Here is a 22,390-nt window from a genome sequence, read left to right on the forward strand (position 1 = left end):
AGCTGTTCAGTTTTTTTGCACATAATTTTTCATAGAATTTTCTTATAACACTTTATATTTCTGTGGTTTTGGTTTTAATTTCTCTTTCATTTCTGATTTATTTGAGTCCTCTTTTTAATCTTGATGAATCTGGCTAAAGGTTTATTAATTTTTTTTTTTCAAGGAACCTGCCTTTAGCTTGATTTTTTCTATTTTTTCCTTAGTCTCTATTTATTTGTGCTCTGATATTTATTATTTTCCTTTTTCTACTTTAGTCATTGTTCTTTTTCTAATTTCTTTAGATGTAAGGCTAGATTATTTGAGATATTTCTTGTTTTTTTGAGGTAGGCCTGTATTGCTATAAACTTACCTCTTAGAATTGCTTTGGCTGCATTCCAAAGATTCTGAACCATTGTGTCCCTGTTCTCATTTATCTCCATGTATTTTTTTATTCCTTTGATTTCTTCATTGACCCACTGGTTGTTTAATATCATGCTATTCAGCCTCTGTATGTTTGTTTGTTTCCCAGTTTTTGTTGTTGGATTGATACCTAGTTTCATACGGTTGTGGTTGGAAAAGATTTTTGATACAATTTCAATCTTAAATTTAATTATTGAGACTTGTTTTGTGGCCTAATATGTGATCTGTCCTGGAGGACCTTTCCTGTGCACTTAAAAACAGTGTGTATTCTTGTGATTTTGGATGGAATGTTCTGTATATATCTGTTCAGTCCATCTGGTCTAATTTGTTATTAGAAGGCACTGTTTCCTTATTATCTGTCTGAATATCTATCCGTTGATGTAAAATGGTTGTTAAAAGTCCCCTAATATTGTACTGCTGTCACATTTTTCCTTTATCTCTGTAAATATTTGATTTTTATTAGGTGCTCTTATGTTGGGAGCACAACTATTTACAACTGTTACATACTCTTACTGGACACCTTTATCATTATGTAATGCCCTAGTCTCTTGTTACATTCGTTGTTTTGAAGTCCATTTTAAGTATTGCTATTCCAGCTTTTTTTTTTTTGCTTCCATTTTTTCATCCCTTCACTTTCAATTTTTATATGTCCTTAGGTCTGAAATGAGTCTCTTGTAGGCAGCATATAGATAGGTATTGCTTTTTAATCCATTCAGTTACTCTGTGTCTTTTGATTAGAACACTTAGTCCATTTACACTTAAAGTAATTATTGACAGGTATGTACTTATTACCATTTTGTTAATTGTTTTCTGGTTGTTTTTGTAGTTCTCTCATCCTTTCTTCTTCTCTTGCTCACTTCCCTTGATTTGACGACTTTCTTTAGTATTATGTTTGGATTCCTTTTGCTTTATTTTTTTGTGTACCTGTTAGAGGTTTTTGGTTTGTGGTTACCATGAGGGTCATATATAGCATCCTATACATACAGCAATCTATATTACTTTGATGGTCACTTAAGTTTGAACACATTCTAAGAGCACTTAAAAAAATTATTCTCCCATGTCTTGTATATATATCATAATTTACATTTATTTTGTATATCCCTTGACTAATTTTTGTGTATATGATTTTACTTTTATATTTTGAACTTCATACTAGCTTTGTAAGTGATTGATCTTCCCCTTCAGTGTATGTCTGTTTTTACCAATGAAATTTTTTCCCTTTCATAATTTTCTTTTAGTTATGGCCTTTTCATTTTAAAGAACTCCTTTTTGGCATTTCTTGTTAGGCTACTTTAGTGATGGTGAATTCCTTTTTAACTTTTGTCTGTCTGGAAAACTGTCTCTCCCTCAACTCTGAACGATAACCTTGCTGGATAGAGTATTCTTGGTTGTAGGTTGTTTTTTTTTTTTTTCCTTTCAGCACTTTGAATATATCATGTCATTCCCTTCTGGCCTGCAAAGTGTCTGCTGAAAAGTCAGCAGATACCCTTCTGGATTTCCCTTGTATGAAACCATCTGCTTTTCTCTTGCTGGTTTTAAGATTCTGTCTTTAATATTTGCTATTTTAATTATTTTGTGTCTTGGTGTAAATCACTTTGGGTTCATCTTATTTGGGGCTCTCTTTACTTCTTGGACCTAGGTGTCTGTTTACTTCCCCAGGTTAGGGAACTTTTCAGCTATTGTTTCTCCAAATGTCTTCTGCCCTTTTCTTTCTTCTCCTGAGACCTCTATTATGTGAATGTTGTTTCACTTGAAGTTGTTGCAGAGGATCTCTTAGCATCTTTTCCTTTTTAAAAATTCCTTCTTTCTTCCATTCAGCTTGTCTTCCACTATCCTGTCTTCCAGGTTGCTGATCCATTCTTCATCCTCTAATCTGCCATCGATTCCCTCTAGTATATTTTTCATTTCAGTCATTGTATTCTTCAGCTCTGACTGGTTTTTATATTTTGTCTTTATTGAAGTCCTCCCTGAGTTCATCCATTCTCTCCAGTCCAGTTAGCATCTTCATGACTGTTACTTTGAATTCTGTCCTGTAGATTGCTTATCTGTCTCACTTAGTTCTTTTGTCTTGTCCTTCATTTGGAACTTATTCCTCTGTCTCCTCATTTTGTCTGCTCCTTGTGTTTCTATGTATTAGGTAGGTCAGCTTTGTCTCTAGGCCTTGAAAGTAGTGGCTTTGTGTGGAGGGCATCCTGTGGGGCCCAGCAGTGCAATTTCTGGTCACCATAACCAGGCATTCCAGGGGTACCCTCTGGGTGGGCTGTGTGTGCACTGGTGGGTAGGCTGGCTGGCAGAGAGGACTGACAGCAGTGTGGGGGCTTACTAGTTGGTGGGATTAGCCCCTAGGGCTGAGAAACCCAGCCACAACTGCTGCAGATATGTTGAGGGGTTGGGCTGAACTGCTCCCTTCTCAGAAATTGCTTTGGAGGGGCATGAGTTCATGCTGCTTGGTGTGGCAGGGCACTAGTAGCTTTTTGGGGACACTGGTTCTAATTGAGGCTGCCTGCTGGGTGTGGTAGTGTGGGAGCTGTTTTGGAGGGGCACCTGCCAGGGCAGTTGGATTGGGTCCACAGAGGAATGCTGCAGTGAGGTGAACAGTGCTAACAAGATAGATAATGTCAGAACCGGTACCTGCCAGCAACAGGCCAGCTAGGCTAAAGGAAGGCAAGAGAAATGGTGCACACCAGCACTTCCATTACTGGACAAAGTTCCTATAGATGCCTAACCCTCTAGCACACACCCTAAAATTTGTCAGTTATTCTCCTTCCTGTATAGACCAGGCTTTTCTAACAGCTTCTTCCATGCTGTTCCTCAGAGTGAGTGATACAGTCTTCTGGCTCTTTAAGAGCAGTCTGTTTCCTATAGCTCTCCTGCTCTACCAGAGTGAAGCCCTGTTGGTTTCCAAAGCCAGACACTATGGGGGCTCATCTTCCTGTTACAGGTCCCCAGGGTAGGGGTGCCTGATGTGGGGCTTGATCCCCTTGCACCTCAGGGAGGATCGTCACACCTTTAATATCCCTCTTACTTGTGGGTCACCTTGCCAGGGGTTTGGTTCCAAGTGCACCTCTGTTCCTCCTACCCTTCTCGATGTAGCCTTCTCTTTACATCTTTAAAGAGGAAAAGTTGTTTAGCTAGTCTTCAGGTTGTTTTCAGAGTGAGTTGCACTATATGTAGTTGTGGCCTCAATATGTCAGTGGAGGTGAGCTTCAAGACCTCCTCTACTATCTTCCCAAGATCTTCCTTTGCCCATTTATAAATTGAGTTCTAAGAGTTCTTTATATAAATGGGTTGTCAGATAGATGATTTACAGATATTTTCTCCCATTCTGTGGCTATCTTTTCACTTTTTGAAACACAAGTTTAAATTTTAAGTGCACTTTATCTGTTTTCTTTTGTGGCTCATGCTTTTGGTGTCATATCTAAGAATCCTTTGTCCAGTCCTAGGTCATGAAGATTTGTCCCTATATTTTCTTCTGAAGGTTTTACAGATTTTACTCTTACATTTAGGTCTTTGATCCTTTCTGAGTTACTTTTGGTGTATATGTGAGCTAAGGGTCCAACTTCATTCTTTTGCATAGACATTCTTGAAGTGCTACCAATAGCAAATTTCAAGGCATTCCACACTATGTAAGTTACACTTGGTTTCCTATATTTGGCTATATTAGTCTTAGAAAAGCAGGAGTTCACAAATACCCATCATAAAACAACTTTGTTTTATACCCTTATCAGTTAACTTTTATAAATAAACCATTAATGATATGTAAGTACAAGGATGACAAATGCTGGATTTTGTGCCACATTTGTTTTGCTGTATAATACAGTTATGATCTTATGCTTACTTAAAATAAATCATTTGAAATATACTGAGAGGTGAAATCAGCTTGGGGACAGAAACAGGATGATGGAAACTGGATTTAGAAAGCTTCTCAAAATTATTTCATTATTATTGTTTTAATTTGTTGTGAATGTCCACATTATGATGCAGATTTATATGCAATTTTGGATTATTAAGTTTAGCTAATTTGGACATTGGCTGGTTTTTTAATAAGGGATTAGAACAGTGGTAATTCTTTTGTAAGAAGATTTTTGTCCATACTGGTAAGAGAAGTTAATACCTCTTAAATATAAAAGCAACTGAAATGAACACTCCAGCTGAACAGGCAGCCTCCATCCAGATGAGAACATCTTTAGTTTCCTGCAAGAAAGAGATTGATCTTTGTCTAAATGGGAGGCACCCTGTCTGAAAGTGTACTAAACAAATTACTGTCCTTCTAGACCAACCCTGGAATGGTCCCCAGCCATGGATTCAGTCCCAGATCATATTTCTTTGACAACCCTCGAAGATATGACAGTGATGATGACCTTGCCTGGAACATTGCCCCTCAGGGACTTCAAGGAAGGTAAGACCATAGTCCTAGTTATGTTAGGTATGGTTGGGAGGATGAGGCTGCAACAATGAAATGGATTCAAAGTAGAAGAAAATGCCTATGTAAAAACCCTGGATCTGGCAGTAGGGTGAGGCAAATGGGAAGAGGAGGGTAAGGGCCTGGGTATATGGGACTAACTGCAGGCAGTGGAGACCCAGTCCCAGGATTGTGCACTTTGCATACTTTGGCCACAGCCATGGCCTGAAAAACAGGAGCGATTAGCTACTGGGATTTCCCTCCCACCTGCTTTTTTTTTTTTCTGGGAGCGCCAGGGCAGAGGCTTTTATTGAGAGATACAGTGAGAGGACAGAGCACCTGGCTCACACCAGGAGCGGATGTGAGAGCCCATGGTGGTGCATTGTCTAGGGGTTTTATAGGCAGTTGAGTATTTTTGGGAATGTGAAAAAAGGCTTATGGGTGTCGACTTGTTAAGTGGTCCCTGAATATTTAGAATTAACTTAACATAAGGAATTTCCTGCTTTGATTTCTTCCCGGGATACCTGCATCTTGGTCTGGGAGCATATCAAAAGGCTGCCCAAGGTGGGCTGAGGTCTTGTCTGTTTGCTAAAGAGTAAGTTAAGAATCTTACTTCTTAAACTTCCTGGGTGTTAAAATGCAATCTGATCTTTAAGATGGAATCCTTCCTGTCCTTCACTATGTTGTTTACGCCTGGGCCTGCCTGCTATATTAATTGCCCAGGTTACATATTACTTGATTAGGGGTTGGAGGAAGAAAAGCAGCATCTGGGTAAAGTTAAAGATAAACTGGGCCTTTTAGCAGGTTAAAGTAAATTTTAAAATAGCCTCATTTACTTGACACAAACAAGACATGGGCTATGCTGAGGCATTTTCTTATCTGGGAGATGTTCAACCATTCCAGGTCAAGTTATTCTTGGCTTTTTAGTTTTAACTAATCTTCACTGAAGAATGCTTATATTTCTAGTTTGATACTTTACTTTAGAGAATTAATGTGATGCTGACTTTGCTTAATTGTTTAATACGGAGTTTTGGTAGAGGTCTTTTTCCAGAGGCCCTCACCCTACTCTGACTACTCTTGGTCCCTGTCTCATTCCCCCCTCTACAGATAGAGACCCTAGCTGCTGCTAGGGAAAGGGGGCGACCGCTGCTAGGGAAAGGGGGCGACCACCGCTCTAGCTGCTTCATGCTGAGAAGGGGCACAGTAAAGGGTGCAGTTAGGTCTCCATCACTGGTCAGTTGAGAGGGCATTGGAAGATGGGCACTTCTATTACAGATTCCATTTCCGTTACTATTTGCAGGTTTATCCCTTCTAGGCAAGATAGAACAAATCGTGTTATTAGGTTAAGTAGCAACATCTGGAGTTGGATTTTTCATTGTGGAAGAACTTGACAAGGAGATTAAGAATGCATGGCTAAATATGAGGATTAAGAATAGTAAGATTCTAATTGAATTTATGGGAGAAAACAAACATCTGAAGAATCATAGCCAGATATCTTGGGGAAACTAGAATTCTGGATTTAGTCTATGTCCCAATGACTAGTATTAGGATCGTATAGATAAGGCTGCATTATTGAAACAATGAAGGCTCTGTTCTGATAGGGACTGTGTGTGTTGTGTCTGGAAATGAAATGCAAGTATAATTTTAGCACCAGTTATTTAAAATCAGGCTGTATTGCAGAAGATAAATTTCTTCCGTTTCAGGGAGTTTAGTTTAAAAACCTCCCAATTTTTGAGGATAATGATGAACCCACTAAGCAGAATAGATTTTAACCAAAAAAAAAAAATTTAGAAAACTAGTACCATATTGTAGTAGTCTATGGGACTTTTGACTATTTTCCTTCCTTGTGGCAAAATATATTTAGCTGCATAACCTTATTATATTATATACTTCTTTCAGGGGCCAAGCCTCTCTAATGAGACTTTGTATTGAAGCCACACTTGTGTGAAGAAGATAAGGCACTACCCCCTTTTACAGCTTAGTGATCGAATTGCTCCCAGTTCCTCAGAATGCATGCCAGAGGCGTGTCTGGCTTTAAACTTGAAGAGGAAGCTCCCATCCAGAAGAGAAAGAAAGACAGCTGTGCGAAACCTGGTCGGTCCTTCTCTGTGAGGGCGTCCCCTTGCCTTGGAGCCTAGAGACAATGGTCAGTCACCTCCTCTTCCAGGCCTACTGGATTTAACCACTCCTTACCAGCGTGGCCTGCACCTTGCCTTGATTCCCCTCTTGCCTTCCCACTCAGCAAGAGTCGCCTCGGAGCTCTGGATTTAGTGGGACCTTACCAGTGTGCTCCTACTTTACGGCTTTTGGGAGTTTTCCTAGTTTTCTCTACACGAGCTTTAGTCATTCCTTGAGGACCCCCTGCCTGTCCAATAAGTGCAGGGTCTGTGTGATCTCTCGCTGCCAGAGCCTTGGTCAGTCACAATCCTGTTTCACTTCCTTGGGGCCACAGAAAAGGAAACTAGCCCAAGGATGACTGCCTCTAAGGAGGGGAGATCAATAGAATAGAGCCATTTACATGTTGGTCTCAGGTTTCAGCTTGGTTACTTTCCAGACGTCGTTTACATTACACCGGAGAAAGTGGTGTAGGCCTAAGAGGACTGCTTTGAATGGGAAGCAGGGGAACTTTTTCCAAGGCCAGAAGATAAAATTTAGAGGCTGCCACGGACATTTATGGGGGAGGGGGGTAGTCTATACTTTTAAACACCAGTTTCTGCCACTGCCTGGAATTATACTGCTAGTCACCCACTGTAAGAAATCTGATCTGTGGGACAAGAGGTTGGGGGGTCATCTGCAACTCTCCCATAGGTTCAGCACCATCGGATCGATCAGCCGGTGCTGAGATCCAGGACCACTGTCTACTAGTCGGTCTGCTCTTGGAGTCCGCAGATTAGGATAGGAAAGTAGGAAATCGGCTCAGCCACTCCCCAACATTCCCATCCATCTGGAGGCAGGGGATCAAGGAGCAGCAGACACCAGGAAACCTTTCACCCGAGACTTAAGACTGGTAGTCGACGCTAATCGTCTTTTAAGTGGCTAACAGGTGCCCAGACACTTTTTTGTGAGATAAAAAGTACAGCATTTAGTCAGGAATAAGAGCGAAGCATAGGTCTCCTACCTTGTGGTGGTGAGCATCGGGTTTCGTGAAATTAATGAAGTTAGAAGAGAGTTCGGGACGCCCCCTGCCTCACTCAGAGGCCAGGGCAGCCTGAAGAAGCAGGTTGGAAGTCAGAGACAGAGGGAGACACTCCTCACGGATACCCAGTCAGGCTGTTGGGGTCTGATTCCAGACACACAGGCCTTTGAGAAGCCGCTGAAGTGTAGCCTCAGCCTAGACTCTCGCAGTTGCCCATGGCTTTCCTCAGTCCCTCACATCCAAGGAGAGCCTCTGAAAGGGAATCCTGGCCTCCACTCAAGTGACTTTCCCAGTTCCCAAGGGAGACGGGGGATCCACTGAGAGAGACGCAGGGGAACATGTCACTCAAGACTGAGAACGGCAGCTGGGCTAGTCCCATTTAAGTGGCTGACGAGTGCCCAATGTGTGCTTTAGACGGCTTCTTTCTATAAGGACAGTGAAAGAAAAGGCAGGCTTAGATGCCAATACTCACCTCTGAGGTTATCCCGGACAAGCCCCCAAAAAATGATGCCGGGGTTCTTGTTTGCGGAATTGAAGAATGAACTTAGCAAACAGTCAAGGTAGGAGAATCAGGGCAGAGACTTTTACTGAGAGATAACAGTGAGAGGACAGAGCTCCTGGCTCATACCAGAAGGGGACAAGAGAGCCCTCCCTCCCCTTTCTTCAACCTGCTGATGCTTCAGCCATGCTCCACTGCCCAACCATCAGGACTCCTCTTTCAGGCTGTGGATCTGGTACTTGAACACCAGTAGGGAAGGAAGGAGCAAAAACCAGTGGATCTAGTGCTTTCTGAAACTTTCTCTCTCCTCTTCTCTCTGCTTATCATGCCAGGACCCCTGTACTGTTTCTTGGAGAGGGAGACTTCAGGATGTTTCTTAGAAGTGAAAGCTTATCTTACACAATCCTTTGTGAATTTGCAGACATATCATTAACATTTTAACAAAACCTTTTTTCCTCTGGGACAGAATGAGAGAAGATATGCTTGCTTTTCTATTCCTTATTACTAATGGTAAAAGTTCTTAGAAACCTTAAAATAACTCTGAAAAGTGTTTTAGGGACAGGAGCACTGAGGAAAAGTTATGCATTGCTTTCCTAGTGGATCAGGGAACAGAGAAATCCTGGTAGATAGAATAAAAGCAAGCAGACCAACCCACCACCAAGCCAGCAGAAGTAAAGAACAGTCATTTAGAATGATAAATAAGGTAAGAAGTTGTCCTAACCCTCTTCCCTAAAACCGTTCTGTTTTACAGTTAACCCCACTGCAGTTCCTACTAGCTATGTACATCCCTGTCAGAGCAGCCCTCACCCCTCACCTGCCAGAAGTGACATAGAGCTTAAGGAGTCCTCACTATCCATGTGAAGGAAGATCCTTTTTTCACTGCATAGGGGAAAATAGCAGTAATAATAATGTACATTATTGAGTGCCAACTATATCTTATACTATTCTAAGCACTTTAAAAGTATTAACTCACAAAAGCCTAATAAGGTAATTATACTATTACTTGCATTCTACGGATGATAAAATTGAGGCACCGAAGTTATTTATCCAGACACACAAGTAGTGAGTTATATTCTATATTAGGATTCAGATATAATTTGTTGCTAAAACATTTTGTTATACACAGTGATTGGTTTATGGTTCTAGTAGTATTAGATAAGTAACAGTATATACTTCTGGGACCTATAGAGTTCAGTAGACTTTTGTGGGAAGATTTCTTGCCCTTGCATATGGCACTGTTCTATGGGAAAATGGACTTTGAGAAGCTTTTAAAAACTTTGGTTTTCAGTGTCTGTAGTTTATACCAAATCCCAGTTCTATATATCTAAAATAGGCGTCAATAGTAAGAGTAATGCTTCAGATCACTCAAACACCTATTTTTCTTTTTAAGTTTCGCTCCAGACTACTATGATTGGGGACAACCACCTAACAGCTTCCTGGCACAAGTAGGAACTTTACAGCCAGACTCGATTTTGGATCCTGACAAAACCAGCCATGGGTAGTACCAGTTAACAGTTTTATGGAATACTCCTCAGCTGAAAAGCTTCAGAAGACTAATTTAATGACAAGCTGAACTTCTAGGGCACTGTTCCTTAAGAAATAGGACTTTTGATATTTTTATCTGTTACAGGTTTCTAAAGGCTCCACAGTACTAAGCAATAATTTGGATTGATAAAACCTTATTTTAGTACTAAATAGTGAGCCTGGCTGCCTATATCAGTGGGTATAATTTAAACTTAAAAAAAATTCTGTACTTTTATAAAGATGTATTTTGTATAACAGTGCTAAAATATACTAGATTTTTGAGAATGTTTTTGCAATATATGTTGTAGTTTGCACAGATTTTTATGCATAATTCACTTTAAAAGTATATAATATATGGTCTGATGGTTTTTTAAGGCTTTTGGACTAAAATGCTCCTCAAATCCTTACCTCTTCAGGTCACTCAGATTCTGCGCTCCATGCTGGTAGACTCTAAATATATTTTACATCTAGAAAGCCAGTTGCACCTCCAGTGTTCAAAGTTATAATGTAGCAAGAATATCAAGAGACTACATGCAAGGTAATTGGCTCTTTACATAGGTAAGGCCCAGATGGTTGATCCCTCAAAGAATCTCTAAATTTTGCCAAAGTGTGGTACTCCGGTCAACAGGGCACTAATGTATACACTTCAATGATAAGTTGATGTTAAAAATATTGACTTAACTTATACTATTAAAAGTCCTCTGCTATATTCAGAGAGTTTACATAGTTTCCAACCCAATGAAATCTAATATCTATTACCTCAGGACTTCAGCAGGACTGCACCTTTCCCACCTCACTAACATTCATTACATTCAAGGAACAAAAAAGAGGCTCTCAAAGGGTATTAATAATAAATACCCCTGGCACTTGATCCAGACTATGTGGTATCCTAACAGTTTTCCTGTAAATTCCAGCCATATTTAAAATAATGTCCTGTATTTGAAAGTAGCTCTGAAAGCAGCCTGCTGGAAACTGCATGTTTTAAAATGGGATTAGCACTGCAACCCTATATAGCATGTTTCCTGTCTCAGCCAGGTACAAAGATGGGTTCCAGACAACTGCTTCTAGGTCGTCTTTAAGTGAAACATGTCATGAAATACTAGTTCTGCAACCATAAATGCCATTCTAAAACTTGAGATTATTTACATATACATATAAAATTTATATAACTATGTATACATATATACAAATAAATAAATATGCATTCTGTGGTTGTAAACTGCCTATTATAGGAGACTGTGGCATATGGTTCTTGTCAGGGAAGGTAAAAGCTCTGATTTTCTGTAAAACAGAGATAAGATATTAGAGGAAGTACTGTTACCACAGAGAAAGGGTCATTCTGCTCTGCCTAAGAAATCCCATCTCAGGACAAAAGGAGGGGCAGATGAAAGGAACTTATTATCTATCTACAGGATGAAATCCATTTTAACTGTCTTTCACTTCCGATTTTGGTCTTCAGGAACAACTGGCTCTCTGGTGTTATTTCACAGAGATCAAGTCTACTCCTCCTATCTTGATGGTATTTAAAAATTGGGATATATTGGGATCTCAATTTTTAAATGAGTCCCAATTGGATTTTTCACTTATACAAAACATCTTTACCCTTCATAATCCTTTATAACAACATTATTGCCTTTGAGTATATGGAAGGATTTGGATCATGTATCATTTAATATAGTAACTGTCAGGGAAAAATTCTACACTGAAGCGAAATTTGCACAGATTATTCAGGTTGCCTTAAAATACTGTAAGTTGTTATTCTCAATAGCTTTAGGGACCCCCTACTTGTCACACTTTGTTACTAAAACAGGAGAATTTAAAGGCAGACTCAGTATATGTTTAAAACTATGCTTTCAGAAAAGCCCTGCAATTCTTCAATATTAGGTCATTCAAGGGTTGATGTATCTTCCAAAATACAATGATGAAAGTACCACTAAAATCATGCAATTATTACACTCATCCTATAATGCATAAACCTTTATTATTTGTTATTACTGGCAGGAAAATTGAAATACCTAGCATTAACTGAAAAAAACCACAATTTATTATGATAAAACTGCTAGTACTTACTTGAATGATTATAAAGATGTTCTTAGTGCTCACTTTTCCCTTTAAAAACATGATGCCAGAGCACAACTACTGTAAACACATCTAGACTCTAAAAAACTGCATCAAACTACCTTCCTCTCATAGTAAATGACCACATATACCCTGTGAAATACTGTACAGGTATGGTGTGGAAAGGAAAACAGATTCTTTTTAGCTTCCTAATTTACTTGTGCTGCTGACTATGCTAACAAAGCTACCTCATATGTGAAACACTAAAGGCTGAGAGAAGGCAAAGAATGGTGATTACAGGTTGTAAAATAGTCAAATGTCTTGTTTTATGGCAACATGATGAAATTAAAACCTGGATCATTTGAAAGTTAAAAATGGTTAAGAGGCAATTATCAATGAAAATTCTGTACTGTCATTCATGATTGAACACTATAAGGCTGTAGGAGAATGTTTCTGTAGTTATTGAAATAATGGGTGTCCACTTCTGCAGTTACTTGTTTAAAAATTCCAGCTGATCTGTGTAGGTATCTTTAGTTGGCTCTTTTTCCTTTTTATATAATTGAGCCATTTAACTGTGTCCAAGATGAAAATACCCAGTGTGTGTTACATGCAGAACTGTGGACTGCAAGTTTTGATTCTTACAGCATTTACATCAGTCACATTTAGTCATGCCAGTTGTCTCTTGAGTAGTATATCAGGTACATTAGTAACTATCCTGGCCACCATATTTAGCTGCTTAGATCAGGCACACGTGCATTGCATCCCCAGATTTCCTTTTACCCCAATCCAGAAGAACTGTTCTTTGTTGGCCTGAACACCTAAGCTCTATTAAGAGGAAAGGAATGTGTCAGTAAACCCTAGAGTGTGCTAAGTGCTTTGATATCTGTATTTACATAGTGGATATGACTATAATATTGCTTCTGCTTTTTTCACACAGGTGAATATATATTAGAACTAAGTGGGTCTGATTGGAACTATAAAGATTTCCAACTAAAGAAACTAAAAAAATACCTTGCTTTCATTTGAGTACTGCATGATAGAATATAGACTAGTATAGGTCTGATCAGACACACAGCTAATATACATTTCCATTTTTCATCCATGGAAGCAATGAACTGTTTTAATTAAAACCATTTATTGTGCATAATGCTACTTAAGACTTCTCAATATGGAAAGTCCAGATAGAGGAGCTGTTAGAAAGATCAGGCTAAAATTAGTGGACTCCTCATCAAAGACTACATGGAATCCTCATCAAAGACTACAAACTGAGTAGAGGAAATATTTATTTAAAAAAGGACAGTGAGGATAAGGAAATGGAATTCAGTCCGTGTCCACTGAGTGCCTATCATGTTTTAGACACCGGGCTAGGTACTTGTCATGCGTCTCTGGGGCCACCCTATAAACTTAGCACCACCCTTACCTTAATCCTACTCTTTGCCCTAGCAGGGGTATATGAAGAGCCCCGGCACCAAAGGGTCAAAATACTTTCAAGTCTGTTAATGATGTCCCTGTGCCCCCAACCTAGATCTCTTGTGCTGATTCCCCATGCCAGTCGTTCAGTTCCTCTGCACCTGGGTACTGATGGTGGGGTCATTCAGTGTGGGGTTCTGAGATTGGCTGCATGTGTCATCAAGTAGGGGTTCAAAATCCTTGGATCCAAATCCAGTGACTCTACAGTTCCTAACGATAACTACCTGGTTCCTTCAAAGCTGGATTCCTTACCTCTATTCCTTGACTGTGGCTGGGACTCAGCTTCTATTTATTTTCCCAGAAACTTCTAATACCTTTCCAGCATTTATTTAGCTTCCAAATCTGGTCTACTCTTTTGGACCTTGGCTGCCCTACCACTGAGAACACTGGACTCCATCTCCAGAATGGATTTTCTGCCTCTGAACGTCAGCCTAGTCAAAACCGAAGATCAGATGCCTGCTCTCTTCAGCTAGGTCACAGATCTAGCTTGTCTTTGGCCTCTATGAGCCTCAGAATCCCTCCCTTTCTCTCCTGATCCCTATTATTATGACTTTTCTTGCCCTTGAACCCCAACTTCCCGTGAACCTTGCCAACCTACAATAGTCCCTCCAGTCTCTCTGCAGTCCCAAAGCATGGTGCTGCTTGAAGGCATTAATTGATGTGTAAAAAGGGTACATTTAGAATAAACAAACAATGCTTTAACCAAGGCTATTCAGTTTGGATACTGAGTATCCCTGGTGCTATCCTCTTAGTGAATTCACTAACCCAGAGTCTGGGCTTCAGGTTTGCAGACTTAAAACTTGTCAAAGGGAACAGAACACTTACCTGTTTGGAGGTATATTCTGTGGAGGAAATCCACATGAAAAGTTAAATCATTTATCAGAATGTTGCAAGTTGAATGCTGACTCTGTTCTGACCAAAGGTAGTGTTAGGTGGATGTAACTGCTTTTAATCCATCTATGACAACTTAATGGCACTGTCAAGGAGACACTAAAATTCATTTGCATTGAGGACATCTTTTCATAGACAGGTTTCTATGTTAGCTACTCTTCTTCAATTGAAAGATTCTTTCTCTGGATGCAGTCTCACTATAAACCAGATATAACCTAGTTAGGTTATGGACTTCCTAAGTTACACAATGGCAGGGATATTTATTTTGTTCACTGCTGTATTCTGAACTCCTCAAACAGTGAATGAACTGTCAAATCCTTTTCCTTTGGTAGATATTTTTTTAAGTTAACTTCTTTCACTTGTACTTTTATACATTGTATATTGATTTTACAAGTTTAATACTCATTTAAGGGCCCCTACCTGTATTCTTTTTTAATTTTTAAATTTTGGTATCATTAATCTACAATTACATGAGGAACACTATCGTACTAGACTCCCCACATCAACAAGTACCCTCCACATACCCCATTACAGTCACTGTCCATTAGCATAGTAAGATGCTATAGAATCCCTACTTGTCTTCTCTGTGTTGTACAACCCTTCCCATGCCCCCACCCCACATTATGTCTGCTAATAGCAATGCCCCCTTTTTTTCTCCCTTATCCCTCCTTTCCCACCCATCCTCCCCAGTCCCTTTCCCTTTGGTAACTGTTAGTCCATTCTTGGGTTATGTGAGTCTGCTGCCATTCTGTTCCTTCAGTTTTTTTCTTTGTTCTTATACTCCACAGATGAGTGAAATCATTTGATACTTGTCTTTTTCCGCCTGGCTTATTTCACTGAGCATAATACCCTGTAGCCCCAGCCACGTTGTTGCAAATGGTAGGATTTGTTTTCTTCTTATGGCTGAATAATATTCCATTGTGTATATGTACCACATCTTCTTTATCCATTCATCTACTGATAGACACTTAGGTTGCTTCCATTTCTTGGCTATTGTAAATAGTACTGTGGTAAACATAGGGGTGCATATGTCTTTTTCAAACTGGGCTGCTGCATTCTTAGGGTAAATCCCTAGGAGTGGAATTCCTGGGTCAAACGGTATTTCTATTTTTAATTTTTTGAGGAACCTCCACACTGCTTTCCACAATGGTGGAACTAATTTACATTCCCACCAGCAGCGTAGGAGGGTTCCCCTTTCTCCACAACCTCGCCAACATTTGTTGTTGTCTTCTGGATGGTGGCGATCCTTACTGGTGTGAGGTGATATCTCATTGTGGTTTTAATTTGCTTTTCTCTGATGATTAGCAATGCGGAGCATCTTTTCATGTGTCTGTTGGCCATCTGAATTTCTTCTTTGGAGAAGTGTCTGTTCAGATTCTCTGCCCATTTTTTAATTGGATTATTTGCTTTTTGTTTGTTGAGATGCATGAGCTCTCTCTGTATTTTGGATGTCAACCCTTTACCGGATCTGTCATTTATGAATATATTCTTCCATACTGTAGGATGCCTTTTTGTTCTCTTGGTGGTGTCCTTTGCTGTACAGAAGCTTTTCAGCTTGATATAGTCCCACTTTTTCAGTTTTGCTTTTGTTTCCCTTGCCCGGGGAGATATGTTCATGAAGTCACTCATGTTTATGTCCATGAGATTTTTGCCTATGTTTTCCTCCAAGAGTTTTATGGTTTCATGACTTATATTCAGGTCTTTGATCCATTTCAAATTTACTTTCGTGTATGGGGTTAGACAATGATCCAGTTTCATTCTCTTGTATGTAGCTGTCCAGTTTTGCCAACACCAGCTGTTGAAGTGGCTGTCATTTCCCCATTGTATGTCCATGGCTCCTTTACTGTATATTAATTGACCATATATGTTTGGGTTAATATCTGGGCTCTATTCTGTTCTACTGGTCTGTGGGTCTGTTCTTGTGCCAGTACCAAATTGTCTTGATTACTGTGGCTTTGTAGTAGAGCTTGAAGTTGGGAAGCGAGATCCCCCCCACTTTATTCTTCCTTCTCAGGATTGCTTTGGCTATTTGGGGTCTCCTGTGGTTCCATATGAATTTTAAAACTATTTGTTCCAGTTCGTTGAAGAATGCTTGTTGGTATTTTGATAGGGATTGCATTCAATCTGTAGATTGCTTTAGGCAGGATGGCATTTTTTTTTTTTTTTTAGTTTTTTGAGGAACCTCCATACTGTGTTCCTACCTGCATTCTTATGAATCTTGACAAATATCCAAACTTTTGGATAAAGAATTCATAATGGAATAAGGAAATCATTTTATATGAAGATTTCAAATCACTCTTAGAGGCTAAGTCTTAAAATAGAAGCACTGAGATAAAGTTGTGTCTGCACAGGCACTACACGTCCTCTGCTCTGCCCTCACCTGCTGGGACACTAGCAAATAGAAATATTGAAGTAATTAACACAACAGGTAGCAAAAGGTCTTTATCAGGTAAAATATCAAACTAAAATAGTGACACATCAAGTGGTTAAAAGTATAACCCTTGAGAGAAAACACTTGAGTTGAGCAGAATGTTAGCATGATCCATCTGTTAAAGGATGTTTTTTAAGCTCATAGAGAATAAACATGAACAGCTAACAAGAATTATTTTTAAAAAAGTGGGGGAGAATAAGAGATCATCAACATACCAGATATTAAAACAAGGAGCCTGAGTACTTAAAACAATCTGGTACTGGTGTATAAGTAAATAGGTCCATAAAATAGAGAACCCAGATACAGAATTAAATTCAAATGGGATTTTAGATATAAACATAGCAACTCAAACTAGTGAAGAAAAAATGAAGTGTTCAATAAGTGGTGTTGGACTAACTGGGTAATCATCCAGAAAGAAATTAGGTTGGATCCACAGCTCATACCTACTGCCAGAACATACTCCAAAGGAATCAAAATTTAGATCTAAAAAATAAAAAAACACAAAATTCTAGAGGAAAACATAGGTGAATTATTGCTGTGGAATGAACAAGGCATTCTAACTGTGGCTCAAAATCTAGAAATCACTAAAAAATTCATAAATAAGATTGCATAAATAAGATGACAGAAAACAAATAGGAAAAAAAAATTTTTCAGCTCTTTACAGTCAAAGGATTAATATCTGTAACAAAGCACTCCTAGAAGTTGATAAGGAAAAGATGTAGAAAAATGGGCAAAAGATGGGAACACAAAGGACATACAGATAGTTTTTAAATATATTAAAGGTAGTCAACCTTACTTGTAATAAAAATACAAACTAAAACACACTGATACATAATTTTGCATCTATCAGAATGGCAAAAAACCAACTTTTAAATAACACCTATGTTGCTAAGATTGTGGGTAAGCAGGCATAGTCTTAACTACAGGTGGGTATTTGAATTGGAAACTACCCCATGGAGGGCAGTATTCTGGTATCTTTCAAAATTACAAATACACATGGTCTGTAACCAAATTTTGGGGAATTTATTTTAGAAGTACAATTTATATATGTGTGAAATGACATACACACAAGGTCTGGAAATAATCCAAATGTCCATTAGTAGGGGATTAATTAAATGACTGCACATTCATGTAATGGAATATCAAGCAGTTACTTTAAAAAAAAAATATGGGAAGAAAGACTTTTAAGAACAAAAGCAAAGAGCATGTATATGATGACACCCTTAGGTAAAAATGAAACAAAAAAAAAAGACTTTACATTTGTTATTTGTTTGTATATGCCTAAAAAGTATGGGTGGGAAAATGAGAAACCAGTAACAGAGATTAAATGCAGTGGGGGTGGGAGGAGGATGTGCAGTATGGGAAGTTGGGCCAATGCTAGGAAGAAGACATTCCATTGTATAGCTTTTTATATTTTTTGGTTTTTGAACCATGTGAATGTATTACCTATTCAAAAGATTAAATAAAATAAGTATATTTAAAAAGTCTTATGATTCAATACAAATTAAAAGATGCTAAAAAGTCCCCAATTTTCAGGTGAATGGTAACAAGCCAACTTATGAAATAACACAAATGCACCACATTCTGAGCAGAGACTCTGGAGTCAGACTATCTGGTTTCAAATTCCAGTTCCCTCAACATAGAATTTTAACTGGACAAATTACTTAGCCTCTCTTATCCTCAGGTTTCTTATTTATAAAACAGAGAAGTAATTGTACCTACTTACTAGTGCTGTCAGGAAGACTAAATAATCCATGCAAAGCCCTAACACCAGGCTGTCAATGCTTTCCACTATAAGAAACAATCTCAGACTATATATTTTCCCCTTCCTCTACAAATGGTAATCAGATTCTTGTCTCATAAAAGGAAATATTTGAAATGGGAGGGAGTGAACAAGAGACTACAGAAACATTCTTTAATTCACATTTTCTACAGTTTGGTGGGTACAATGGTAAATTATTTGGAATTATGTTCAAAATCAAAGTGGTACCTGTAGATGTAACAATAGAGTACTAATATGTATGTGTGTACGTTCTGTGTTTTGTTTTACCAAATAATTCCCATGATATCATGCGCTCAGTCTTTGTACTTTGATGAATAGCTATGGTTTCTGCAGGTACTTCAGTTTGCAAACGTCTGAGAGGTTTACTGTGAACTGTTCCCAAATTTCCAGTGGAAGGTAATGCTGATGAAAATCAAAATAGCTGTCCTTTCTTATACACAATGGCACCTAGGTAAAGTTGGAAAATATGGCACAGTGTTTCATATACATATGAGATTACAAGTATTGAGTAATTCACAATGTTAAAATGTCAAAACAAAACATTTATCAGATTTCAAAATTGTGAAAACTTTTACTGTTCTGTCTTACCCTCCTAATCCAAGAATCAACACAGGAGAAACATCCAAATTTTACCAATTTTAATAAACAGTATTTTAAACACATAGTTTCCACTTAAGAAAAAAAATAAATTCATGACATTGAAGGAAGGAATATGTCCCTTTTCATTACTTCATCAGCTGATATAATCACTTTTGTCAGTAATATTATCAAGTGCTGGATTTTTAAACTAGGTGATGAGATAAAGACAAAATGCCAAGAGGAATTACCAGCAAGCATTTTCACAATGCTATCAGTATTCTAGTATCACTTCACAACAAAAGGCAAGTGAACTGGAAAAAGTGTATCACAAGAACCATAAAACACCACCAGGCTCATAAAACAAAGATTCCTATAGCTTACACAATCATTTAAGAAATAACACACAGAAAAATGTAGCTGCCCTGCCCCCCCACCACACAATCCAACTTATGTCAAAATAAAGTTAATCAAATAAACTTCAGCTTAAGAATACTTGATTTATTTTCCTGGTAGTGAAAAAATCCGTTAAAACAATGAAAAGAACTTTTTACCTACCTAGACTTTTTAATTTCCTACATCTCACTATAATATACAGTTTTTCCTAAGCTTGAAACAAAACACAGTACAAGTGGTAAATGGAAATGACCAAGGGTTTTTCTCCTGTATAGAGGTTAAATAATAGCATTTATTCTAGCAGTGGGAGCTAACAGTGAAGTAACTCTACCAAAAAGATTTTTAAACTTACAGTAGTAATAGACAAAGTGTAAAATGTTCCCATTTTCTTAAATTCTGAACACTAAAAATAATTCTTATTAATTTACCAGCAAGATTACTTACTCACTTTTTATATAGATTTACCTTAAGGTCCCCCTCTCCCCTTACAATACTTACATTCCTAAAAATGAAAAAGTGGAGGAGGCTCCAATCAAGCCACCCTGTTTAATCTGACTTAACAGAAACAACATCACCAACAAAAAACCCTGCATCTATAAAGGTTAGAATTTGGGTAAGAAAATTATTAGCTAGTAAAACTTTACTGCCTCCAACCATATCCCTCTAAGGGATGGCTAGCTATTTTTAAAAGAGGGGTGACCAACCAAATACAATTCAAAACATACCATTAAATCACCAATGAACACATTTCAGACTATGGCAAGATAAGATATGGGTTTAAGAGCACTTAATTTATTTACCTCATAAAAGACTGAAGACTCTAAGAATCAACTCTGTATTTTGTACATTACTTCACACATACAACCTTCCAAATTAGTCATATAATATCTAATTTGAGAGTTGTTAATATCTACTAACAGCTCTTAAAAGAATCAATATTTTAAACACTCAGGATGTTTAAACCCCAGGTTTAAAAAAATGACAGTTTAGGAATTAGTGTTGTTGGTATAATTCACACAAAGTACTACTACAATGAACTGAAAAAAGGTGGGGAGAGGGGAAGTTTAAAGAAGGCTTGAACAGATCTACCTACTTAAACATCCTACCCAAGAAAATCAGATTGATAATATTGCATAGACTGTATTCTAAAATAAAATCCTTTCAAAATGCTTACTTTAAAATAGTAAATTCTATGTATATAATGTTTTAAACTGACATTTTAAATACATATAAGCCCACTCAAGTTTTTTCAAGATGAAACTGTCAAATATTTAAGCAATTTTTTTGTTTCTTTAAATGAGAACTTCTAAAATTGGAGTGGGGCAAAGAAATGCAAAACCAAAACAAACTGAGTTACAGGTTCTAAGAGTCCTCTTGAGCCAGCACACTACACACACACAACACCTGGCTGGGGCGCATGGGGGACAGCACTTACTTTAACAGAAGCAGTCTTTTAGACCAAAACAAAACAACAGCAACTAAAATCCTTAAATGAAAATCAGTGAAACTGAAGTTGAAGCCCTGGGGACTCTCAAGTAACTTCTGTAACTATACACTGAAAGGCCACTCGTCATGCTGACGCTTTCATATTACAGAAGGTGACACAGAGCCAAGGCTAAAAATACATTTAAAAGCCATAATAAACTTTTATCAGAGATAATCAGCTCTAAGCAACATTTGTTCTTTCGCTCTCCTGTTCCACAGCAGACTGTTAACAGCATTATTAGGATGGTCATTTAAGTTTGACAACTGGAAATAAAGGATGACAACAAAACCAATTCTAAACAAATAAAATAGTAGAATATTCAACAGATGGAAACATGAAATTAAACAGATTAGTTTTAATTTACATGTTTTAAAAGTATATACTTCATTTATAAATATCTGTAATGATATTCTAGTAAGAATCATAAATATTCAAGTGTGCATTTTCTCTAAGAGTTCAGAATTCTTCAAGTCTGAAGATTAGTCTCCTGCTAAATGTCCAAGACTAAAAGGCCCCACAGAGTCTCTTAATGTCTCTAATCAGACATATAAAAGCCTTCATTACCTACTGTGTTGTAGTAAGACTTTAAAATTCTGTAACTCTCTTATACTTGTAGAAAGCCTGTTGGAGGAAAAAAAAGGCATATTAGTACAGCTAATATGTGTACATATGTCAAATTATTGATATTGTAACATAGGCTATAACTTGAAAAATCTAAAATAAAAGAATGTTAAAACACTGAACGTTGAAGCTTCCATTTTAGATGAGTATGCTGTAATTATGTATCAAAGACTGACAAAACACAGAGCTATGGTTCTTCAGTCTTGATTTCGAAGTGGCAAAAGGAAGCCAGTTATTCCTTACTATTAACAGATTCTAATGACGGGAGCAATGATAATTAGTTACGATAACAAAACTCAAATCACTTACAATTGGTCTTACAAATTCATTATGCACACTCCAAATGTCTGCCCTTTCTTTTTGCTCCCCAAACACACTAATTTGTTTTATGCTGTTAGCTCCATGAGAGTAAAGATTCTGTTTATCAACTGTTGAATAATCCCTGTGTCCTCTACCCATCAATATTTATGGTGTTCAATAAATAATTATTGAATGAATCAATGAAATGTTTCTGGGCTCAGATCCAGAAGTAAAATTCTGGAATGGGAATCACAAAAAAATAACTCCATAAGGTCAATTATCCTTACGTACAATTCAGGGTTGAGACTATAAAAAGCTACCATTTTTCTTTCTGTAACTTAGGATGATTTCGTATGTGGTATTAAGTTAATTTCTTTAAGTACTTAATAAATAATAACTTTTCTTATATTAAGAGCTC

At 37.9% G+C, this 22,390-nt stretch overlaps 2 protein-coding genes across 5 annotated transcripts in view; one reads left to right on the top strand and one right to left on the bottom strand.

Annotated features, from left to right (window-relative positions):
• Positions 1-17,427, top strand: part of GPR137B (G protein-coupled receptor 137B) — a 52,926-nt gene extending 35,499 nt beyond the window's left edge. For all 3 annotated transcript variants that reach the window (XM_057505745.1, XM_057505743.1, XM_057505744.1), the window contains 2 exons: positions 4,674-4,798; positions 9,827-17,427. In XM_057505745.1, coding sequence (XP_057361728.1) covers positions 4,674-4,798; positions 9,827-9,938 — 237 coding nt within the window. In that variant the 3' untranslated portion in view covers positions 9,939-17,427. The remainder of the gene's footprint in view (positions 1-4,673; positions 4,799-9,826) is intronic.
• Positions 17,428-18,711: 1,284 nt separating this feature from the next.
• ERO1B (endoplasmic reticulum oxidoreductase 1 beta) overlaps positions 18,712-22,390 on the bottom strand; it is a 52,421-nt gene continuing 48,742 nt past the window's right edge. For both annotated transcript variants that reach the window (XM_036919312.2, XM_036919311.2), the window contains 2 exons: positions 21,616-21,672; positions 18,712-19,040 (listed from right to left, as the gene is read on the bottom strand). In XM_036919312.2, the coding sequence (XP_036775207.2) occupies positions 19,025-19,040; positions 21,616-21,672 (73 nt within the window). In that variant the 3' untranslated portion in view covers positions 18,712-19,024. The remainder of the gene's footprint in view (positions 19,041-21,615; positions 21,673-22,390) is intronic.

The sequence above is a fragment of the Manis pentadactyla genome, chromosome 8 (assembly GCF_030020395.1).
Source record: "Manis pentadactyla isolate mManPen7 chromosome 8, mManPen7.hap1, whole genome shotgun sequence".
Lineage (NCBI taxonomy): Eukaryota > Metazoa > Chordata > Mammalia > Pholidota > Manidae > Manis > Manis pentadactyla.